Source organism: Haliaeetus leucocephalus, unplaced genomic scaffold, assembly GCF_000737465.1.
Source record: "Haliaeetus leucocephalus isolate CR32 unplaced genomic scaffold, Haliaeetus_leucocephalus-4.0 Scaffold362, whole genome shotgun sequence".
NCBI lineage: Eukaryota > Metazoa > Chordata > Aves > Accipitriformes > Accipitridae > Haliaeetus > Haliaeetus leucocephalus.
Genome location: NW_010972798.1, coordinates 1,596,345 through 1,617,362, shown reverse-complemented (window position 1 = coordinate 1,617,362; position 21,018 = coordinate 1,596,345). Strand labels below are relative to the sequence as shown.

The window sequence follows — 21,018 nt, the reverse complement described above, 5'->3', positions numbered from 1 at the left end:
ATTCAATTGTTCACTGCAGATCAAGTAAAAAGTTTAAGGCCAATTCAATTTCTACAGCTATGTGAGCCTGGAACTCTATTAAGGTGACAGTACAAATTTTTGATAGTTAATTTTGAGTTCCAGACACTTGTCCCCAGGCCACAGGTGGATAGCACTGGCATATCGCCCACATCCACTTAACAGGAAGCAGACGGCAACATCACTAAGTATTTATTATTTGACCATTGCAACTTTATTTTCTCAGCAAGGCCCTCAAGACCTTATTTCACGTCTAGGACGAAACGTACTTGAAATCCACTGCACTGGATGCTTTAAAAAGTGGCAGTGGCTCAGCTGCCTGCTGTGAACCGCTGCTAGAGACGCTGCCAGCGCACATGTTCTGCCCAGTTCAGTGTGTACTACTGCTCTCCCCCGTGCTCATTTGTAAATGGCTTCTGAAGACAGGTATGCAAAAGGTCAGACACCCTTGTTTTGGCTCCCACTGGAATTAGCAGGAATCTAATGTAATGAACTGTGAGGATGCCTTCCGTACGGAGATTTTTGTAACTCTGCACTTGCACGGTAAAAAGCAAGAGTTACCACGCAAGCTGTAGTACTAGCTCTTCAGGTCAGAGGTACCGTGAATGACGGCGCCAACGAGCTGAAGATTCTCGCACAGAAAGAAAGGCAGCTCTGTTCTCAACGCTAGACATGAAGATGTGAAATGCAAGCACCAAGGAAACCAGCCTCTGTATGAGCCAAGTGTCGAGAGCATCTTAAACCAGCTGCCTGAGTGAGTGAAAAGGCAGCTGTTGGCCAAGATGCTTCATCATCACAGAATACATACCCCAGTAAAGTATGGAAGGCGGCAACAGGACTTCGTTAGCTATTTTCATCAGTGATAACACACAAGTGTCCAGGAGTCAATCCCTTTAGGTAATGGGTCCTTTAATTTTTTGCTATATTAATAAAAAAAGTGATCCAATTTATCTGTTTCTTTATGGAGTAAATATTCAGGAGATTTAAGAAGCAAATACACCATATCCATGAAGTGTTTATCAACGCACCCATTATGATGTGTATATATATATATATTTGCACAATCCAAAAAAATTAGTATCTTCATCCAAAATACTGATGCTGGAAGGAAGGGGAAGCAATTTAGGATAGGAAAAAAAGTTCTCCAAGTCAGTTATTAAAACATCAAGCTTACCCTTATCTTCTCCAAGTGGGTTCGGGAGATGATCCAATCTATAGTTAAAGTCACCTAGAGGAATGATGCCAAGTCTTCACTTCTTCAGTGCTTAGTTAACCAAAACATACAGTACATCCTCCAAACGTCCAGCAGAAAGGGATGCGCAAGAGAAACTGCACAAACTACTTCAAGATATTTATAAATGAATTATTAACAGTCACTTCATATCAGCTTTGAGTTACCTACAGTTCTGAACAGATGAATACTCTCCTACCTCTTCTGTTTAAAAAGTACTCCAGTTCCAGAATATAGAAAGTTTTAACATTAAGGCATACGTACAGCTATGTTGTTTGCTTTCATTTAATAAAGATCAATTTACTCATACTCAAATACATGGAATGTTGGCACAGAACTAAAGCTCTTGTGGAACAGCTACCAATCATACACAAATATTCTGTGAGGTCCTCTTGACTTGCACTTCTCTGATAGATACACCACAAAATGGCTTTAATAATACAAACTGAATGCTGGATCAAATCTCTAAATAATAAGTAGCAGTTAAAGTAAATGGTTTGCTTTATTTGTAAATTATGTACAGAATACATTTTTTTTTAATTATGATGGAGCAGGAGAAAGAAAACAGCCATAATTCCCAAACCGTGCTGCTTCCTTTACCTGCTGGAGATGACATCTTTCTCCGAACCAGATGTACAAAACCAGTTTGGATTTCCTCAGTTGCTGGCACACAGTCTGGAGAAACAGAGAACACTGCAGCCAAATTCAGCGCTACCAGCTTTTTATATTTTCAGCAAAATAGTTCTGCTAAAACTAGTTTTCTTAGGAAAAGTTTTCACAATCTTGAAAATACAATCAAGAAAAATACCAAGAAAGCTGTGGGCTAAGAAGGGCTTTACCTAACTAGCTATCAAATGAGCATAACTAGGAATAATCTGAGATTTGGTCATTCAACTTTTACCTGTTTTACAAAAGCAAGTTTGAGAAGCTAAACTAATTGACCAGTTATGCAAGTACCAGAAAACTATGTTTTCAGTATGTTTGAGGACGATCTGGGCAATCTATCAATCAATAGAAAACTTGTCAGATTGATAAAACTTCTGTCAATGGATATTAATGATTAACATAGTACCAAGTAATCAAGTTAATGGTTTAAAAAAATGAAGGAACTAGATATAAAACTGTTTGGTAACATGTATATTTCAGCAAACAAAGATGCTACGGTAGGGTCTATGTTTTGGTGATCAGCCAACAAAGAAAATCCAACCATTTGCACATACTTAGTCCCAAAACCACAGTGAGTTATGATTTTTCATGTGAAGGCCTACTTTTGGTATCTTCCTCCTCTTCCTCTTCACAATCCCCTTCATCTGTTTGCTGTTCCAGTTCCTCTTTTGTGATCATTTCAAAGTCGTTTCCATTTCCACTACTGTGCTGGGACCTGTCATCTTCACGCCTGTCACTGTCAGTGTCTGAATGTCGCTCTCCTCCTGAGCCGTCTGTTCCCGAGTTCCTCGTTGCTTCTGTTTTCCCATCGTCTTCTTCCTTCTTCTCACTATCTGATTTCTCCTCACTGTCGTGTTTTTGCTGCTTTTTGGATTCTGATTTTTCCTCTTTCTTTAAGTCTGCTTTTGGTCCTTTGTATTCGTGTGTGTACAGGGGCCTGAAGGAGTCAATGAATCCCACGTCTGCTGTAAGATTTGGCAGGAACCAGAAGTGATGCCTTCCTCCAGTGATGAGCCAGATGATAAGGAAAAGGATGCAGCGAGCTGTATAAAAAAGGAAAAGAGAAATTTGGGGGTTTGTTATAAACATCCACACTGTACAACTATGGTGTAAGAGATGCCCACTACTAACACCCACCCCAGACCAGGGACAGGGGTGACGTTGGGGGAAAATCTCTCACTCTGCAACAGCACTGTGGAATAGTTTGTTCTTGCCACGTCTCCCCCACCCCATTAACCATGTATCTTATCTGTGATTTAGCTCTTAATCCCCCACAGTACCCCTGCTACAGAAATACAAGCCAAAGAAAGCTTTAAAATCCTGGTCACACCATTCTCACCACTGAATCTGGTCTGACATACAGTTCTTGGGTTTGTTTTTCCCCCCCCCCCCTTTTTTTTTTTTTTTAAACGGAGGCAGTAAACAAGTCTCCACTATACAGGAAGCACAAACAGGTGACACAAGCCTGCGCCTGCTTTCTTTCTGTGGCACAACTCCGACACCCAGTGGCCAGGAGGGAAATACATACAGGGAATCAGCCTGGCTGTGGCCAACAACAACAACGCCCTGGAAAGTGAGTGTCACACATCTCAGACCACCTTTAAGAAGCAGGGTGTCTATCCGCCCTTTTAGACTTCACCCCCTGATAAAGTGGAGATGACCGACACTTACCAACGGCAAGAAGAAGAATACTGGCGACAAAACATCCTGCGCCTACACTGAGGTAATAAACACCAACACGCATTTCTGCTGGCCAGAGCGGGAACAGAGTTGCAGCAATAACAGCAATCACTAAATAGGAAGATAAGGACAGAAGCATGAGAAGCATGATTAGTTTTTCCTGGTATATGCATAAATGTTCTAGACTTACCATTTATTCAAGGTACTAGCTTAGCAAAGTATTGAGTTACTGACAGTATTTTAGGCCTCGCCTGAAACCTTGTCTAGCTTCACCACTCCCGTTTTCATACCAGGTAGAGAGATGACACATTCAGCAACTCTAACTCGCTGTGCTGAGTCAACAGAGCAAAGAGAACACCTCTGAGGAGAGGGCACCAGCACAAAGGTGAGCAGGGAGCTGCCTGTAAGCAGGGCAGCAGGAAACAGGGGCTGGGAGCTGGGTGGAGATCATGGTGGCCCCAAGGACTGGTCCAAGGCCTGAATATGGCCCCAAGGGATGACAGGGATTCTCAGGAAAGGTGGTTCTCTCAAGGGGAGGAAGCTGGAAGGTAGGGGTCAAGGGTGTTACACCAGCAGTACGATGATCTGTTAGCTCACTGATGTCAGTTAACATCAATACTAAGTTAGATGAAAAAAATAAAATTAGCTGATTGGGCTTATCCTACACAAATACAAATTCTGGGGTCAGAAAGGTTTCATAGTTTGAAATAATGCCTTTTAACATCTTCCACATTTGTATATAACCCCCATTTGCCTACTGGACAACTTGCTCGTTAGCTTAAAGCAACGGAAATAAAGAGCTTGCAAACTTGTGCAAGTTCAGACACTTGCTAAAGCATGTTTCAGCTTTCTTTCTACCATGTGTAGCCCCTCCACCCTGAGATCAAAATTCATATATGATTGGTATCAAATCATGCTGAAACTGAAGAGCAAAGCTTTGTCCAGGAAAAGACAAACTTCCCCAAGGCTTTTGATACTATGTCTACATTTACAATGCACTCGCCAATATCTACTCTTACTTACCAAGTACAAGTCCCATGGCAAAAGTTTTAAAGTGAACGGGGTCATAGATCCACACGTACACCTACAACAGAAATAATCTGGTTTACACTTGGAAAACAAGCTCTTTGATAAACGATTTCGTTTATTGCCTCATCCAAACCCTTACTGCCACGCCGTAACACTTGGTGCTGAACAAACGGCCCCATGGTCAGCACCGTATCGGGGTAGAGGAGCAGGGCAAGGGGTCACGTAGCATAGGTAGGGCTATACTTGGAACAGGACTTGAAACAGGTTTCTGCCAGTTAAAGAGGTGCAAAAGGAGACAGCCAGCCAAGGGGCTGCACGCCTGTGTGCCCGCAGCAATTGCCTTAGCTACGGGCTGATCATAATTTGAGCCTCATGGCAGGAGGCCTAAGGACACCGTGCTGCTGAGGCAGGACACAAAGCAGGGCTGGGCAGGGCACTGGCTGTGCTGGAGGGGAAGGAGGAAGGGAAGGAGTTCCCACACCGTGTAAGAAAATCAGTGCAAATCTCAGGCCAGATCTCTCAAAGAATTACTTCATGAAAGAAGCTGTACCCACAGTAACTTACAGGGGACGTAAAATCCCGGGGAACGCAGCCAGACAGTAAAACCGATGGGGAAACAAAAGATTCAGAAATATCACTAAATCAAGGGGTTTTTTTATTTTTCTTTATTCATTAATGTTGTTTGGCATGAAGCCAAATAACTGTTGTAAGGAAAAAATTTCTCAGGTCCACCAAGCGGAAACAAAAAAGTACTTCTAGCTTTGAAGAGATTCCCTTAAGAGAAAAAAACAGACTGAATATATGGAACAAGCACCCTGCTGAAATGCTCAGTTCAGCTTCAGTCCCATTTGATGGCCTCAGACCAGCATAACTGGTACCCGCTCTTCCACAGCGTGCTGTTATCTACATGTCTACAGTTGCAACACTCAGTACCAAATGTTTGTGTGAGAACTGTGGATACACTTGAAACAGATTTGCTCAGCCTTATTAAAAAAAACCCAACACCTTCTTGGTAAAGTGCAGGATTTTCTGATCTAGAAAAACAGGAATTTTTTTTTCTTACCAAACTAAACAGTTTGAATCTTAGCTATTATTAACTGTGAAAAGAAGCTGCTGATTACTAGAAACCAGGAACCTCATAGCAGAAGCCTTAATATAAACTACAAGGAGTACACCTTGGAGGCAGTAATACAGTTTTTCAGCGTGATCAACAAGTATTTAATATTCTACTTCTCACAGGGTGTGAAAGGTGACCATATGCAGGTGTAGCTCTGCTGCCAGTCAACTGTTCTGTGAGCCCAAACAAATGGACGATCATGACTGGTGACTGGGCAATAAAGTAGTGTGTAATACTCAGTGTTTGTAAGAGCAAAATAATGAAGAAAAGACAAGAACCAGCTCTAATGTAAATATACAAGGATTGGCTCTAAATTAGCTACTACTGAAAAAAAAAGATTTGCGGAGTCGCAGTTCTTAAAAAAAAATGTCAGCTCATTAATAAACAAAAAAGTAAATGATGTTAAGACAAGAAGTAAATACTGTTATACTGCAAATATAGTACCGCACCCTCATTCTGAATGCTGCATGCCACCCTGGTTACTCCATGTAAAAGACAATAGGGAAGATCAGAGGCAGGTGTGCTTCTATATGAGGTGGGATGAAACAGAGCAAGGCAGGTTGTAAAAGAACTGACTGAGAAGAGTAAAATAAAGATACATAAAGGAAGGACATTTTCCACACAAGTGATTTATTTACAGCGCTCACTGCCATGTATGTTTAATAACCAAAGGTATAATCTTAGGGGAAGTTCCAGTACAGTGACACACAGCATCAACACAGAGCACAGTATAATTTTGCTGAAGTAAAGACTTACAACTTACCCGAATCTTAAAAGCACAAATATGACTCTGTACGTTACAGAGCTGTTAAAGAACTAAATTCTTTGTCTCCCAGGAAAGCAAAGTACAGAGAAGTATTTAAGACCATAATTTCAGAGGTAAAGCCAGGATGAGAATTCAGAAATGCCTAAGCGTCACTGACCTGCCCGGATCACAAAGTCAGGCAGCCTCTGGGCGGCAGGTATTATTTCCCCTCCTGTGATTGAACATCCTGTTCTAAAGGGCTTGTGTTTTGTTTAGAACTATTTCAGCATGACAGTGGCCACAGGATAATTTGGGCTGGAAGGGACCTCAGAGGGTCTCTAGTGCACCCTCCTGTTAAAAGCAGGGTCAGCTGTGAGGCCAGTCCCGGTTACTGGGGGGGGCTTACCCAGTCCGGTCTTGAAAGCCTCTGGGCAGGGAGGCTCTGGGCAGCCTGCTCCAACACCCCATCACACCCTGAAGGCAAACATTTCACCTCATGGCCGCTAACATGTAATCTACTGGCAATTAAGGTTTCTTTTAGATTTTTTAAGTTACTGTCCTACATTTATCTCCCTCCAACCTCCTTGCAAATATCTAAAAATCTGATGTTTCAAGATCAGCCATCACATTGCCATTAATTTTTCTTTAAACATGTCAAGAAAGAGTTTGCAGAAGTCCAGTAAATTAACTTATTATCTGACAATAGTACACTGTCACTAAAAGTTAGAAAGCACCCGTAAATATTACCTCATTTCCATCCAAGAAAACTTGGTCTTCGTGTGGCTCAAGCTTAAATTTCCTCTTAGTTTCCTTTTTCTTGGGTGTTCCTGGGGTCTCATCCTGAGGACAAACGCAAATTATATACACTTAAAAAATAATTTAAAAAATTAAGAGGGTTTTAATTTCTATTATTTTGAGTCTGATAACTTTTCAGAAACTTAACATCATGTTCACACCTTTTCTTTTTTTTTAAGTAAAGATGCGTTATTTCCTCCTGTGCTCATTTATTACCAACTGGGTACCTCAAAAATAAAAGGAAAATCGTAAGGAAAGGGAAATTTTATTTTTAGTTAGTGTCTAAGGACTAGACTATGACCTCAGGATTACATTATGTCTTCAAATGCATAGCAAAGCTCCACTAATATTAACAGAAAGTCTGCACAAATATGAAGAACAGGGTACAACACTTCATAATCACTAACTTTATTATTTGGTACCTTGGTGCTATACGGACCACATGGGCTTCCTTTCAGAATCAGTTTCTGCCTGTTTATTCTCTATCCTCCTCAATCTCTTTCTGGATCTTGTGCTTCCTCTTCCCTGTCTCCTGCTTTCTTCTCTTTGCTCATTTCTTTGCTTGAAATTAACTTCCTGATTTTTGTCCTGTTGTTCTTCAAGTTACTATCCATTGGCTTATATAATCCACCAAAATACCAGTTCAATAAATAATGGTTAGTTTAAAAATTAACATTACATTTAATAATGTAACTCTCCAGATGACAGGGAATTGGAGGAGTTCATAACTTTCATAACCAGCATTTTAACGTACCTCAAGAGTTAGGTAATCTACTGGCTTCCATGTTTAGGCTGCCAGCAAGATTGTTTTAATTTTTTTATTAGCCATGTAGCTTTCTTCTGAGATCTAGACCTTTGTACACGTAGACTACCCTCTCACTAAATGTGCTATTATTTCACTTAGGAGTGTCTGAATGGCAGTAAATTTTGAGCACTATCCTACTAACTCTCACTGGATTCCTACCACTGCATATAGAAGAAAACACACATGCCCTCATCAAGTTTCTCCTGCAGATTCCTAACAGTTTAATTTAGGATTTCTCTTCTGCTAATAAATCACGAATGAAAACATGAAAAAACACATGAAAACTTGTACAGTAATAATAGTTTGAACTTTAAAGAAAGTAAATCAGAAGTCTGTGAAAGCTAGGTATTATGCAGATTAGTAATGGAGCTGTCATACGCAAAACCAGCCCACCACTACAGAGCTATTTACAAGCACTAAGTATCAAATATTACATTCCAAGCATTCTTATTACCAAACACTGCAAAATTGTTTTTGTTTCACATGTGCAGCTGCACTGTTTTGAGACATTAGGTCACATGCCTATGTGTCCTCTCTCAATGCTAACGTAGACTTGTGCAAAGCATCATTGCTCAGTACAGCTGAAGAGAATAGTTTTTGATTAACTCAGCCCACATTAGAAGATGATGAGGTACACAAAGGCCCAACTGAAGCCTCTTTTTTGATCTAGATCAAAATCAGAACAACTCCAAAGTTAAAAAAAAAAAAAAGCAGCCTATTTTAGAGATGAAAACAGGCAAAAAAAGGTATGTCACATTTTAGAACAACTAACCATATTTTTAAGCCAATGTAACGTTAACAGTCAGTTAATGTATTCTCTGTTACAGGTTTGTCTCTTCTCTTACTGATAGTACTTACCTTCTTACACTCCTCTTTTTCACCATCCTTTTTCTTTTCCTTTTCTTTCTCCTTCTTAGTTTTTTCATCTTTGCCACTTTCCTTCTTGCTCTTTTTCTCCTCTTCTTTCCCACTCTCGGCCTTTCCTTTTTCCTTTTCTTTCTTTGCATCCTTGTCAGGTTTCATTTTCATCACTTTTAATGCTCGATGAAAGAACTGTTTTTTCAGGAGTCTTAAAATGGAAAAAGTTAAATGATACATTTAAGTGTGGCTGTGATAATAACGTTTACACTCAATTATGTTATTAGATACCATCCTAGATTATCTAATAAAATCATGGATAGTGTGACCGAAAGACAGAGGTCACCATCATCTGCTCTATTTACAACTAAATACACCAGACCTAATTATCCCGTGTCTCACCCCTTGCTTTGCGTTTTTTGTTCTTCTGTTCAAAACCGGGTAAAACCTATACTTTTCTGTGGCAGCATTTTGCATAGATATAAATGAATACACAGGATGTAGAATGGAGAAAGCCACCAGGTCAATTTAATTACCTTTCCCGTTGATGCAACTCCATCCAATATTTATTTTCAAGTTCACGTCAGTGTATTTCACAGCAAAAATAAGAAAGTGGACATACAGCTTATCAGGTTCTTTGGTGCACGATGAATAAAATCACGCTGTTGAAACTGTGGTGCATACGCAAGCATTCCATTCACATCAGCTACAAACACACCTTATAGCAAGCATATCTATGGCCAGTGGGGCACCAAGAAGTAGTATTTGCTAGTCTTAAAGCTGTCACCAACAAGTAACGTCCTTGAAAGGATCATAGCCAAACTCAGAATAGGAAAAACACTGCAGAATACTGCTCTTCAGACTGAGAGGAAGCAGTGGGGTGTGAAATCCAAGCACACACCCCAAAAATCCTCATCCTATGCATCAAATTGATTTGCTTTGTCCTTGATTTCTTTCATCTCTTGCTGCAGACCAAATCCTTATGCTGGACTGCTTGTTGAATTAGGAAAACTCGCTAAAGAGAGAGAAGTCCTTCTACAAATTTAACTCATGTGCATGCTGACTATCAAGCAGAGTTGTTTCAAGTATGTAAAAAATCTTCCTTCAGACAACTGTTGACACAGATTCTCCTTCTAGCAACAGAAAATCTCTTGTTTGGGAGAAACTACTTTTCTTCACAGCTGGAAGTTTAGGGGGCTCAGGTATTGAGCAGCCCACAGGACAAGCCTGGCCTGCAAAACTGCTCTTTCACTTGCAGGAGCTACCTCTGCCTCTGATGGAAGATAAAAAGACAGTGCTGTGCAAGACCTACTGCTCAGAGCATGCAGCCATGGTATCAGTGCGGCCAACAGCCAGGTCCTGAAGCGGGACAGACCTTGATATAACTAATGAAGTCCACATTGCTTGCCAATTCCCAACTTGTTAACCCTCTGTAGATCTGCTGAACAAAGCATTACTGATGTAGTTTATCTGTGAACAAAACACCTCAAAAGAAAACTTACTGAACTTAGATCAATAAGTAAGTGTACTGGGAGACCTTATGTATTGGAACAGCATTATGAATTCAGTTAGTAACTTGTTTTAAATATGCAACTGATCGATGCAATTGACACAGAATGAAGGAACAGGACCTCGCATTTGGTTTTTGTTTGATAGGGCAGGTAAAACAAGCAATAGCCTCACCAAGAGAGTTAAGGTACTTGTTTTTAATATTAATAAGGGCCTAAGCAGCCTCTTACACCGAAGGGATTATTTTTGTATTAAGATATTCCTCCATCCCTTACAAAAGGCAAAGGAAGTAGACAGTGCTGATGTTTAAAACTCTGAGAACAGCTTCAGTGACCAAAGGTGGCCTTAGCGTTATTAGCAATATAGAAGCGAGCAAGAGAAACCAAACTGCAGACATGGTATGGTGCCAAATGGATCATCAGGGCACGAAATGATACTGGTCATAAAGGTCAGTGCCAGGGAACAGAGGGTTGAACTGATTTTCTTTGCACACTACACGGGCATTCTTTACACTCCTGGAGCTGAAGGACTTAACCAACTGTTGTCTCATCTGATGCTTTAGGAACTGAAGAACAAACACACAGACTCCCGCCTCAGTCCAAAGACTCTGGAAGGGAAAACTTATTTTTATGCTTGCATTAAAATAATATTTTTCACTAAACTTCTTGAAGAAATCAGCAAAAAGATTAAAGTTCAAACACAGGATCAGCCCTGCTTCAGCCCTGGAACTGGGCAGAAGAATCTCACCTTGCTGCGTGGCTATCTAAAAGAGGCCAGGAAAAAAAGGCTAAATATTAGCCATATTCTTCATTTCTAAATAGTTTTCACAGAACTCTCCAAGTGTAGACAGTCCTCTTAACCCTATGTGTCTGCCCCAAATGAGGTACAGTCACAATACGCCATCCATCTAAACAAAGCACTTCAAGTACACTAAGCAGCAGGGACTCACCATTTGAGAGACATAAATTGAACCTCCAAGGCTGGCTCCTGCCATGATGGCAGACTAGGTACATAGGAAGGAGAGATTTGAGAGCTCTGACCCTACTAACTTAAAATAACTATAAAATTCAGGAAAATCATTTTGTTCATCTTGCTGCCCCAAGCAGCATAATGAAAACATGAGAGAGTTTTGAGAACAAAGATGATGAAACTACATTGTTTCCACCCTCAAACACGGTAATAAAAATACAATCATTATTTTCACATACAACCACAAATGTTTTAGAATGCACAAAGCCTAAGTGAAATTGGTTCCTAAATAGCTAAGGCATCTTGACAACTATACTCATTAATAAAATTGATGAATTGGACTAGGTCATACCTGTTGCAATAATCAACTACAGACTCTCGGGTTGTAAATAAAGCCTCTTCTCCTTTCTTTGCCTTTGCCCATTTAGAATCCAGGAGGCAATCCACAGCTTTTGAGGCTAGAGGGAAAAATGGAATTAAAAATGCATTAAAATTAATGACATTTATTTTAACATTTAGTCTACATTCCTTGAACAAACCAACCAGTCAGTCGGTTCTGGTGATGTTCCACATCCTCTCAATCTTTAGAGTAAGACTATTCTGAAATACAGCACTCTTGACAACTACACACTTTTAAATCACAAAGCGAAAAGTTTATTGTGTTTACTTCAGGCCAGTATTAATTTTATGGCTATCTAATGCCTAGATAAGTTTTCAAAACCAAACTGTAAGTACTTATTACATAAAGCACTAATAATAAAAACAAAACAGCCCCCCCTCCCTCCCCAGTACAATGTTAGAAGACCAAAGTTTAATTCTCTGGTTAAAAGTAACCCTACCAATAAAATAATCAACTCGGTGGCCCATCATGTTGGTGGATTTTGTTGGACAGTTGAAACGTAAGTATTTAGCAACAGCCTTCTCCTCTTTGAATGGCTCACCAACCTCCTACAATAGTAAAAGTGCAAAATTAATACAGTTTTAAACACATGGGAAAGACACTCATTGGGGTCAAAAATCAGGTATTGTAAAGTCCTCATTATTTTATGGCCATATATAAATAACAAATAAAAGGTAAAAGATGTGAAAATAGGGCAAGTTATTTTTCCCAAGAACTTTCTGCCTACATAAAGTAAAAAAGCAGGAATTCTTAAGTTAGATGATCTGAAGGTAACGACTACAAACTCCTTTAACGGCTCTGTAAAAAGAGCAAACTAAAGAAGGAACTAAGAGGAAAGCACTGGGCACATGGAAAGCTGCTTAAGGCACATAAGCTTGGATGAAAACAGCTGTGAAGCTGAGAGCAAAGAAAAAACAAGAGTGAGGAATGAGCATGTATGAAATGACAGCAATGCAGGCATATTGACAGAATACAAAGCAGCTTGAATTTCATGTGAAAGAGGAGAAAACCATGTTGAAAAGAAGTTGATTTGGCTAGAAAATTTCAGTACCACTGCAGGACTACAAAATGACTTTTAACTTCAGAGTACCACTGAGGAGATTCTTCCAATCTAGAGATGAGGAACATCAGTATGAAGCACAGCAGGATGAAGTACATGAGCGTCAAAACAGCCGTTTTAGGAAAAGGGAGCCCTTCATCTGCACACATTCATAAATTCTGTACATTTACCAACTTGCAGAGAGGTAGCAGAATTCAAAGATTTATAAGACAGAAGGATGGAGATGGGCATTTTCAGTTATGTAAAATTAAGACCTAATATTTGTAAGCAGGAAAGGAAGACCTTTCTAATGTCCCTGCTTCACAAAAACATATCTAAAACAAACATTTGACATACTACACCGACTCAGGCAAACTTCCTCAAAAATTCCTTTCTATAAGAGTGCTTTTAATCAGGAAGGCTTAATTCTCCAAATCCCCCTGCTACTCACAGATCAATAACAGCAAAACACTAAGACATCTTTTCAGACTGCCAGCACCTTTTCTGTACCTATTCTTCTCATGCTGGCCAAAGAAATAGATTACAGAAGCCACAAAACAGATTGGTGATTTACAGGAATATATAGAATTCAAAGATTCTATCTAAAGACATAATGTTTTCAAAGGTTAATAAACATATACAACCTCCATTACCGCTTTTAAGATGTATAATCATAATACCGCAAGAAGCATGTGAACTGAAAATGCAAGGTCAAATACGTGTTGTTAACACCAGAATAAAAACCTCAGACGGTGAGAACTGTTAATTTTCAACAGTACGCACAGCTAACTTTCAAAATGAACTGGTTAATGAATTATTGTCCTAGATGGGATTATTGCTTTTCCCATCTGAGGTCAATTTTAAAGAGAATAATACAGAGATAAGATATCCAAATGACCAAAAGCACTCCATAGTTTGTTAGTTCTGAGATGACTGACATTTTTTAAGCCTAAATTCTTTATATATATGCAGAAATTCGCTCTCATACTCATCAGTTAGACAGTTTTAAAAACATGCCTAAATTAAGCCAGATGACCCTAACAGTCCTCATACAGATTAAATTAAAGCTTTCTCTATGTTCAATACTTTTTTCCCCTACAATTTAAAAAAATGTGTATAACTCATGGAGAACTATTCACAACTAACAGTGCATGTATGCACAAAATTTATATACTGTGGTTTGATGACCCCTTATATGGTACAATTGTACCAGCAATTGTAAATCACTGATGATGCTACCAAGTTTGGTACCGAAACAGATCTGGTTTAATAGCAATAGAATCAGTTACAATGCATTTAAAGAAAATGAGTGAACGTGTACCATCATTACCGGATGGCACACATGCTAAGCCACCATGAAGACTGATGACTACATACAGCAATTGTATTTCAAAATAATGCTTTTCTAGTATTTCCTACCAGCAAATTAAACCTGGAACAACTCACAAGGCAAATGTTGTTCTTCACAGCACAGACAGTAAAACAGTCAGAGAAGCTACAGATATTCAAATCAATGTTAATTCCTCTGCTAGGTTTTAGTTTTTTCTTCCTAAAATATTTATGATTCTGCTAGGTCATGTGATGTGCTACACAGGCAGTGGCTGGCACCAGGAGATCTTTTTTTTTTTGATTGCTCCTTACTATCTATTGCTTTGTCCTTTTCTGTGGGATAGTTTCATAACATCCCAAACAAGAAAAAGCTTCCCTGTGAGAGAGGCTGCCAGTTTAACTGAACTCACTCTGTGAAAGTTTCCCCTGCAATTTAATCCCCATTTTACACCCTATTTTCATCTCTTTTATTTGCAGAGCCAGGCTTCTGTTAAAATATTAAAACAGATGACTGACAGAAAATAATATTGCATTCCACCATAAAGTGAAATCAACAAAAGCACTGAAAATGTCAGTATCCTAAGCAAAATTTTTTAAAGATGCAGTTCAACTGATCTTTATGTTCAGTTGTAAAAAAAAGCCAAACCCCCGGCATTTTAAGCCTCCTTATGCATTCAGAAAAAGATTATACAAATGAAGTCAAGGGATAGTTCTCAATAAATTATAAAGCTTTAAAACAGATGACACAGCCTTAAAAAGCACTTTCTGATATTTCAAGTTTGCTTTTATAAGAAAGACAGAAAGATTCAAGAAACACCTCAGGCAATATGTTTCTGGAATGTTGTAAAATGTCTTCTCAGTTAAAATTCTATGATTAAACTGTTTTCAATTAATAAAAAAATAGGATAGTGTCAAGCTTCCAAATAATTCTGCTCTAGATTTTGTTTTAGACCCTTGCATCTACTTTAATTTTATATATGGAAAAATGCATGTTGTCACTAGACAGCATGTAAAATTTAGAGATTTATGATCCCTGAAAATTTACAAACTCTGGAAGAATGCCATTAAAAATAAAAATCAAACCCAATTTCTTATTTGTCTAGACAGAACTCCATCTACAGGAAGACAGGAAAAGCAGTGCTCAAGTCTACCTACTTACTAGAAATGCACTAACATTTTAGAATTTTTAAGAATAATTCTCAAGCATTCCTATCAAAATTCTGCCCTATATGAATTCATAAAACGACACAGAAATTTTTCAAACCTAGGGACCTTCCGGACCCACTGAAGTGAAAGGAAAACCCTACTCAAATTCACTTTTTACCATTATCTCCCAAATCAAAGTATAGCACAGTGCATTCTGAACTTCCTTCAATACACTGATGTAGTTTCCAGTTAATTCAACCTCCAGCTGGGACTGCAGCAGAAGAGAGGCCTGTATACATTAAAAATAAAACCATCAACTGAGCTATTAAAACTAGTTTGCCCATGAGCTTCCTTCTCCCTCTCATCTCTACCCAAGTATGATTTATTCAGGCTCTGTTACTCCTCGGAATCACTCAATGGATGTCAAAAGGCCAGAGCATATTTGTGGTTTGAAATTTCACTCATTTTTTTTTTTCCCCTTTGCATCACAGTTGCGAGAAGACAGGCACAACCCAAGACAGGATGATTTCCTTCCACAACACTGTAATGTAAACAAGGTTTCTGGAAAATCAGAACAGAGTAAACGATGACTACACTAACAAGACAAGTTATCGTGTGTGCAGACAAACACATTACAAGGATTCATCTTCCTCTGTTTCAAAGGAGTCATCAAAATTATTTGATTTCAATAAAATTAATATCCTCTTCTTTGCTCCTGCATCTGAGAACCTAGATTTTCAGAACACCATCCCTCAGAGAAGATTTCTGAAGCCTAATAGTTTATACAGTTTTCAGATAAGGAAAAGAAGAAATTTAAGCACATTTGTCACATGCAGCCTGTTCTTCAAGCTGAGATGTTACGTCAAAAATGACACTATGTCAACCCATGTTCCATTCCTCATATCTCTCCTCATATTATAAGGACATGACAACTGCATTAGCATCATCTTCTCTGAAGATGGTTTGAGCACATGAAACCTTGGGTTGAATCACAACATTATCTTTTTCCTTTCCCTGTTGACTCTCAGGACCTTAGACTAGAAGATGTTCTGTGGGGGGTACTCATGCATCCTGCTGAAACATTTATACTTTGCCTAAAATAAATCAAGGTGCAGCAGGACAGAGAAAAAGCACACAAACTAGCATTAATTCGATGGAACACTGGGTGGGAGTGGGTAGGGGAGAAACAAACACGTTAGGGTCTTAAGACTTGCTCTTAGGACTCCATCTATATTTTCTTCAGTGACTAATAAACATAAAATTGTCCAACTCTTGCATGGATGACCAGTACGTGGATTGCCTCTGGTCTCATAAAAGAAACTGTGGCAGAGCCATGCAGAGAAACCAGTTCTTCTGGATTACCGTGGCTGCGTGCTAGCCACAAGACATGAACTTTTCTTTACAGAAAAAGATTAATGGATATTTTATTTTTATAGGATATGTATAGGACAAAAAAAATATTTGTTTTCTTTCTTCTTTCTTTTCAGCCATCACCAATTTTTTTGATCAAAAGCTGTAAACACACAGAGTTCTAAAACACATGCCAAAGGAGCAATGTACAGTACTTTGAAACCAAAACATGCCAGCTTCAGTCCTCTTCTAACCCTAGGTCAGTTGTTTTGAGTTTTTCCCTTCCCACCTCCAAAAACGTAACGCAGATTTTTCAAAAGACAGCGATTGTTGTTTTACTGACAAGTGGAGCTGCTACTTTTAATTCCTATTTTTCTGTTTTCCCCACCTCAATCTTTGTTTCTTCCTTCTTTATCACCTGATACCACTCACTTTCAAAGAAGCTATTTAGCCATTCCCCTTTGTTATCATCCCACTTAGTTTTACTAGAATTTATGAGAAAATAAAGACAAATGGGCAAGCTGGATTAAAATCTGTGTTACTGGAAAACCATTGTACTGTCATTTCTGAAGATCCTTTCCATACTCATTCACATAAAACTGTAGCACAGGAAGCAGCGATGGAGCTGTTGCACATTTTCCTTCCAGCCGAGCCCAAATCAAGACACAAGAGAACTGTAGGCTACAACAGTTAATATTGACTAGTAGATATCCTTCATAAGGACAATCTCAAAGCTTGAATCCAGTGATTCAAGAGAAAAAAAAGGTCAACAAGGAAGGCATGTGTCATTAATGGCATGTACACACCATTGATGCCACCTCAGCCATCAATTTGCAGTGACACATTTGCCTAAGAACTGTTTTCTCTATTCATAAGGACAGTATTTATATGCATTAACATTTCTAGAGCAAAGGACGCAGCACTAGGGTGCTATGCAAGTGCTATTAATTGCAAAGCAAAGATAAACAAAACTTCACATGGGCAGAATAAAATCGTGCACAATGGAATCCAGCCAATGTAATTAAAACTTAATGCCTACTTAACAGTCAAATTGCAGACCTGCCAACAAAGTGCCACGTGTTACCCGCTGAATGCTTGTCAAAGTAACCAACTCTGAAGATTTTGTGCTTAAGTGAGTATTCCAGGATACCTATGGAACCGTATTTTTTTCCAAGGTATGAAATAGCTTTGATCAGGTTGCTGGAGTTAACAGGCATTCAAAGACACCTCCCATCTTTTGAGATGTATCTGCCTAAAGAAAAAATATTAAACTAGCCATTAGGTAACATATGTTGGTTTTCTTTTAGTAAGTCCTTTATATACAGCAAGTATTCTCGATTTCAGAAATTTTAATCACGTGGAAGCCCACTGGCTTGAGCAATCTGGATCCTACAGACCAGTCTCTTTTCACCACCGCATGTCTGAAGTAATCTCCATGTTAATTACAGTGAAATTACGGTCAGGAATGACACTTTGAAAACTGTACCTCTAAAATGTCTTTATTCAAACTTTTGAGGTTAAGATTTCTGCAACTTCCATAACTTTCAGCTTGTCACCAGAGGAAAAGTCTAAGCTATGCAATACAGGTTGGGCAATGTGTCTTTTTAGGAAAATGCATTCTATAAAGTAAATGTTGCCTATTATCACTTCCGATGGAAAACACAGAAAGTAGACTTTACAGAACTTTGAACTATTTTATTGAGACTTTCTTCATGTGTCACCTCATGTGTAGCTAGCTGACTTAACTACCATGATTTCAATCTTGATAGCAGACATAAAAACCTATAAAAATTATTCAGAACCCAGCTTCTGTACACATAGTATTTGTAATCAAACTCTATTACATCAGCCTCTTCCACAGCTAAACACACTGTCTCCTCCTAAGAACTCTACTCTTGTCAAGAAATACAGCTCTACTTAATTACAATGGGGTATTCAAATGTCAGACTTGCATACAGTATGAAAAATAATCTCTTTACTAAGGGTACACATCACCCTAAAATAAGTACACACGTCTAAAGCACTTGAAACACCTACAAATAAAAATCCCAGACTTCATTTTAAAAGAAGAAACTTGCAGCATTATCCTGAAACATGATAATCATACTGTAACTATGCCAATAAAATTCAAAAAGCTTAAAAAAACCCACCCAAAACCAACTACCAAGAAAAATACATGTTGTTTTATTCACTGACTAATTAAGAACACCCTTTGAGCATTCAACAATATTCTTTATTCAGTCTTGGCTTCCCATTGTTGTTGGCATACACTGGGAAACTATTAAGATGCAATACACATTTATCTGCATAATTATATCACAAATTTAGGCCACAATCTTAAACCTTAAGTGTTAACACCGAGACATCAATTTAATTACTAACAATCTGGGAAATAGTTTTACTGCTAACAGGCTGGAAATTAAGCATGTGCTTAAGTGCCTGCAAGACCACAGCCTTGGGTATTATACAAAACATTAAATTACATTTAATTTGTTTTTGATGGATGCTTTATTGAGCTGTTGTCATCCTTGGTAAGGGACAGTCTATAATGATTATGAAAAGAGAGTAATTCTGTAATGTTTTACAATAATTCACTGAATGCCTGTGATTGATAAGGCTTGCTTAACAAGATTTTGATTAATTACTCTTTGAATTTCTCCCCCCCCCCCGAAGTAATTTCAATTAAAGGGGAAAAAAAAAGAAACCATTACAAGTACAGGCACATCTCCATCTTCTTGGGGGAAGGGAAAGTGGGCTGGGAAGGGAAAGGATGAGAAGAGGAAAGGAGAGAGGAAGAGAACGAGGCAGAGAAAGGAGAGAGGGCAACCGAGCAGAAGGATGACATATGAAGTGTGTTGTTGAATGCCGCTAGGACTTCTCTCGTGATTATCTCCACTTACAGCAGAGCAATAAATCCCAAACACTATTTAGGGTTAAGAGTTAATAATACATAACGGTAACACACATTATATTAACTGATGCTGCAACTGTGCCCAAAACATGCATTAAAACCTCTGTAAAACTCGCTGTTTTAAAGTTACATATTGAGAAGTCCAGACTTGCAGGTAAGTGAAAATACTTGAGCAGTCTTCACTTTGCCTTTAAGTGACACCACATAATTACCACTACATTTTATCATGATCTCAAAGCTGATTAGGTCTATTTTTAAACACGGTTGTTTGTTTATGTTTTCTAAAAACAAATTTCCTCTCCTTACCACATCATTTCCTGGCTGGGGCACGTTTGTTTTTAAGATGCTGATACCATCTGTCCCATGTGTTTTGCTTCCCAATCACTGGAACAGACACGCCGGGTGTCAGCTCTAGGCAAAGGCGGCTGCTCGCCTGGGTATTCTGAGTGTTGTTCTACCACATTAAGCTATTGTTCGACACTGGTAACGGCTGAGATCCTAAGTATAATACGGCGATTAAAACCAGGTAACAGCTCGATCTCTCACCCCCCCGGCCACGGAGAAAGACGATGTACTTCTGAGGCCGCAGACCCCGTGAGGGCAGAACCGCCGGGCCCTCGGATAAACGGATGGGCCGGGCTGGCCCCGCCGGCCGCCCCTCAGACCCCCGCCGCGGCCGGGGGGGCCCGGGGCGGCAGCACCCGCAGCACCCCCGAAACGCTCCTCCCTGCGCTTCTCCGCCGCCCAGCGGGCTCCAGCTTTTCTCAGTATTTACTAAGATTTACGAATTTGCTAGAAAATTCTGAGGAAAAAACCTGTCGCCCGGTGCCAGCCCGGGCTTTTACGGAGCTCCGGTACGGCGCACCCCCCCACCCGTCCCGCACTCCCGGCGCCTGCGGGGCTCCCGCTGCCCCGGCGGCGGCCGAGACGAGGACCCTTCCCCTCACCGCCGGCTCCCGCGGGCCGCCCGGTACCGGCACGGCGAGGCCGCAGAACCGGGGCTGGGAGGGGGAATCTCCTCCGAGGGACGGCCGGGCCGCCCGACGCAGCCCACCCGGCGGGGCCGGATCACCCTGAGGACGGGGATAAGGAGCGAACCGGGCAAGGGAGGGAGAAGCTCGGCTACCTGGATCCGCTTCCTGTGCCTCCGCCGCTCCGCCATGTTGTCCCCGTCTGCTCCGCCGGTGACGTGAGGCGGGCGGGGTGGCGGCGGCGGCAGCCTCGCGAGAGGCGGCGGGAAAACCGCGCCCCCTCAGCCCGCCTCGCCTCAGCCCCCTCGGCGGGCGGTGCCGGTCTCTGAGGGAGAGCCGGGTCGCAGCATCCCCGCGCTGGGTCTCCGCTCTGGTGGGCAGCCCCGGTGGGCCGAGGCTGGGCTGGGCACCCCCCCTACCACCACTTCGGGCTGTCAGGGCCCTCCTGTA

The 21,018-nt window shown here is 40.3% G+C and overlaps 1 protein-coding gene across 3 annotated transcripts; it reads right to left on the bottom strand.

The window, feature by feature from the left end:
- Nucleotides 1-1,367: 1,367 nt before the first annotated feature.
- SEC62 (SEC62 homolog (S. cerevisiae)) lies at nucleotides 1,368-20,804 on the bottom strand. 3 transcript variants are annotated; one of them, XM_010572868.1, is made up of 9 exons: nucleotides 20,724-20,804; nucleotides 19,904-20,095; nucleotides 12,262-12,370; nucleotides 11,775-11,880; nucleotides 8,945-9,155; nucleotides 7,234-7,326; nucleotides 4,619-4,679; nucleotides 3,587-3,706; nucleotides 1,368-2,958 (listed from the first exon to the last, which is right to left on the bottom strand). In XM_010572868.1, the coding sequence occupies exons 3-9, from the start codon at nucleotides 12,290-12,292 to the stop codon at nucleotides 2,492-2,494; spliced, it is 1,089 nt and encodes a 362-aa protein (XP_010571170.1). In that variant the 5' UTR covers nucleotides 12,293-12,370; nucleotides 19,904-20,095; nucleotides 20,724-20,804; the 3' UTR covers nucleotides 1,368-2,491. The 3 variants fall into 3 exon arrangements, with proteins under 3 accessions (XP_010571170.1, XP_010571169.1, XP_010571171.1); XM_010572867.1 differs by lacking the exon at nucleotides 19,904-20,095 and having other exon boundaries at nucleotides 20,724-20,786; XM_010572869.1 differs by lacking the exons at nucleotides 19,904-20,095; nucleotides 20,724-20,804 and adding an exon at nucleotides 17,746-17,891.
- Between the last annotated feature and the right edge of the window lie 214 nt (nucleotides 20,805-21,018).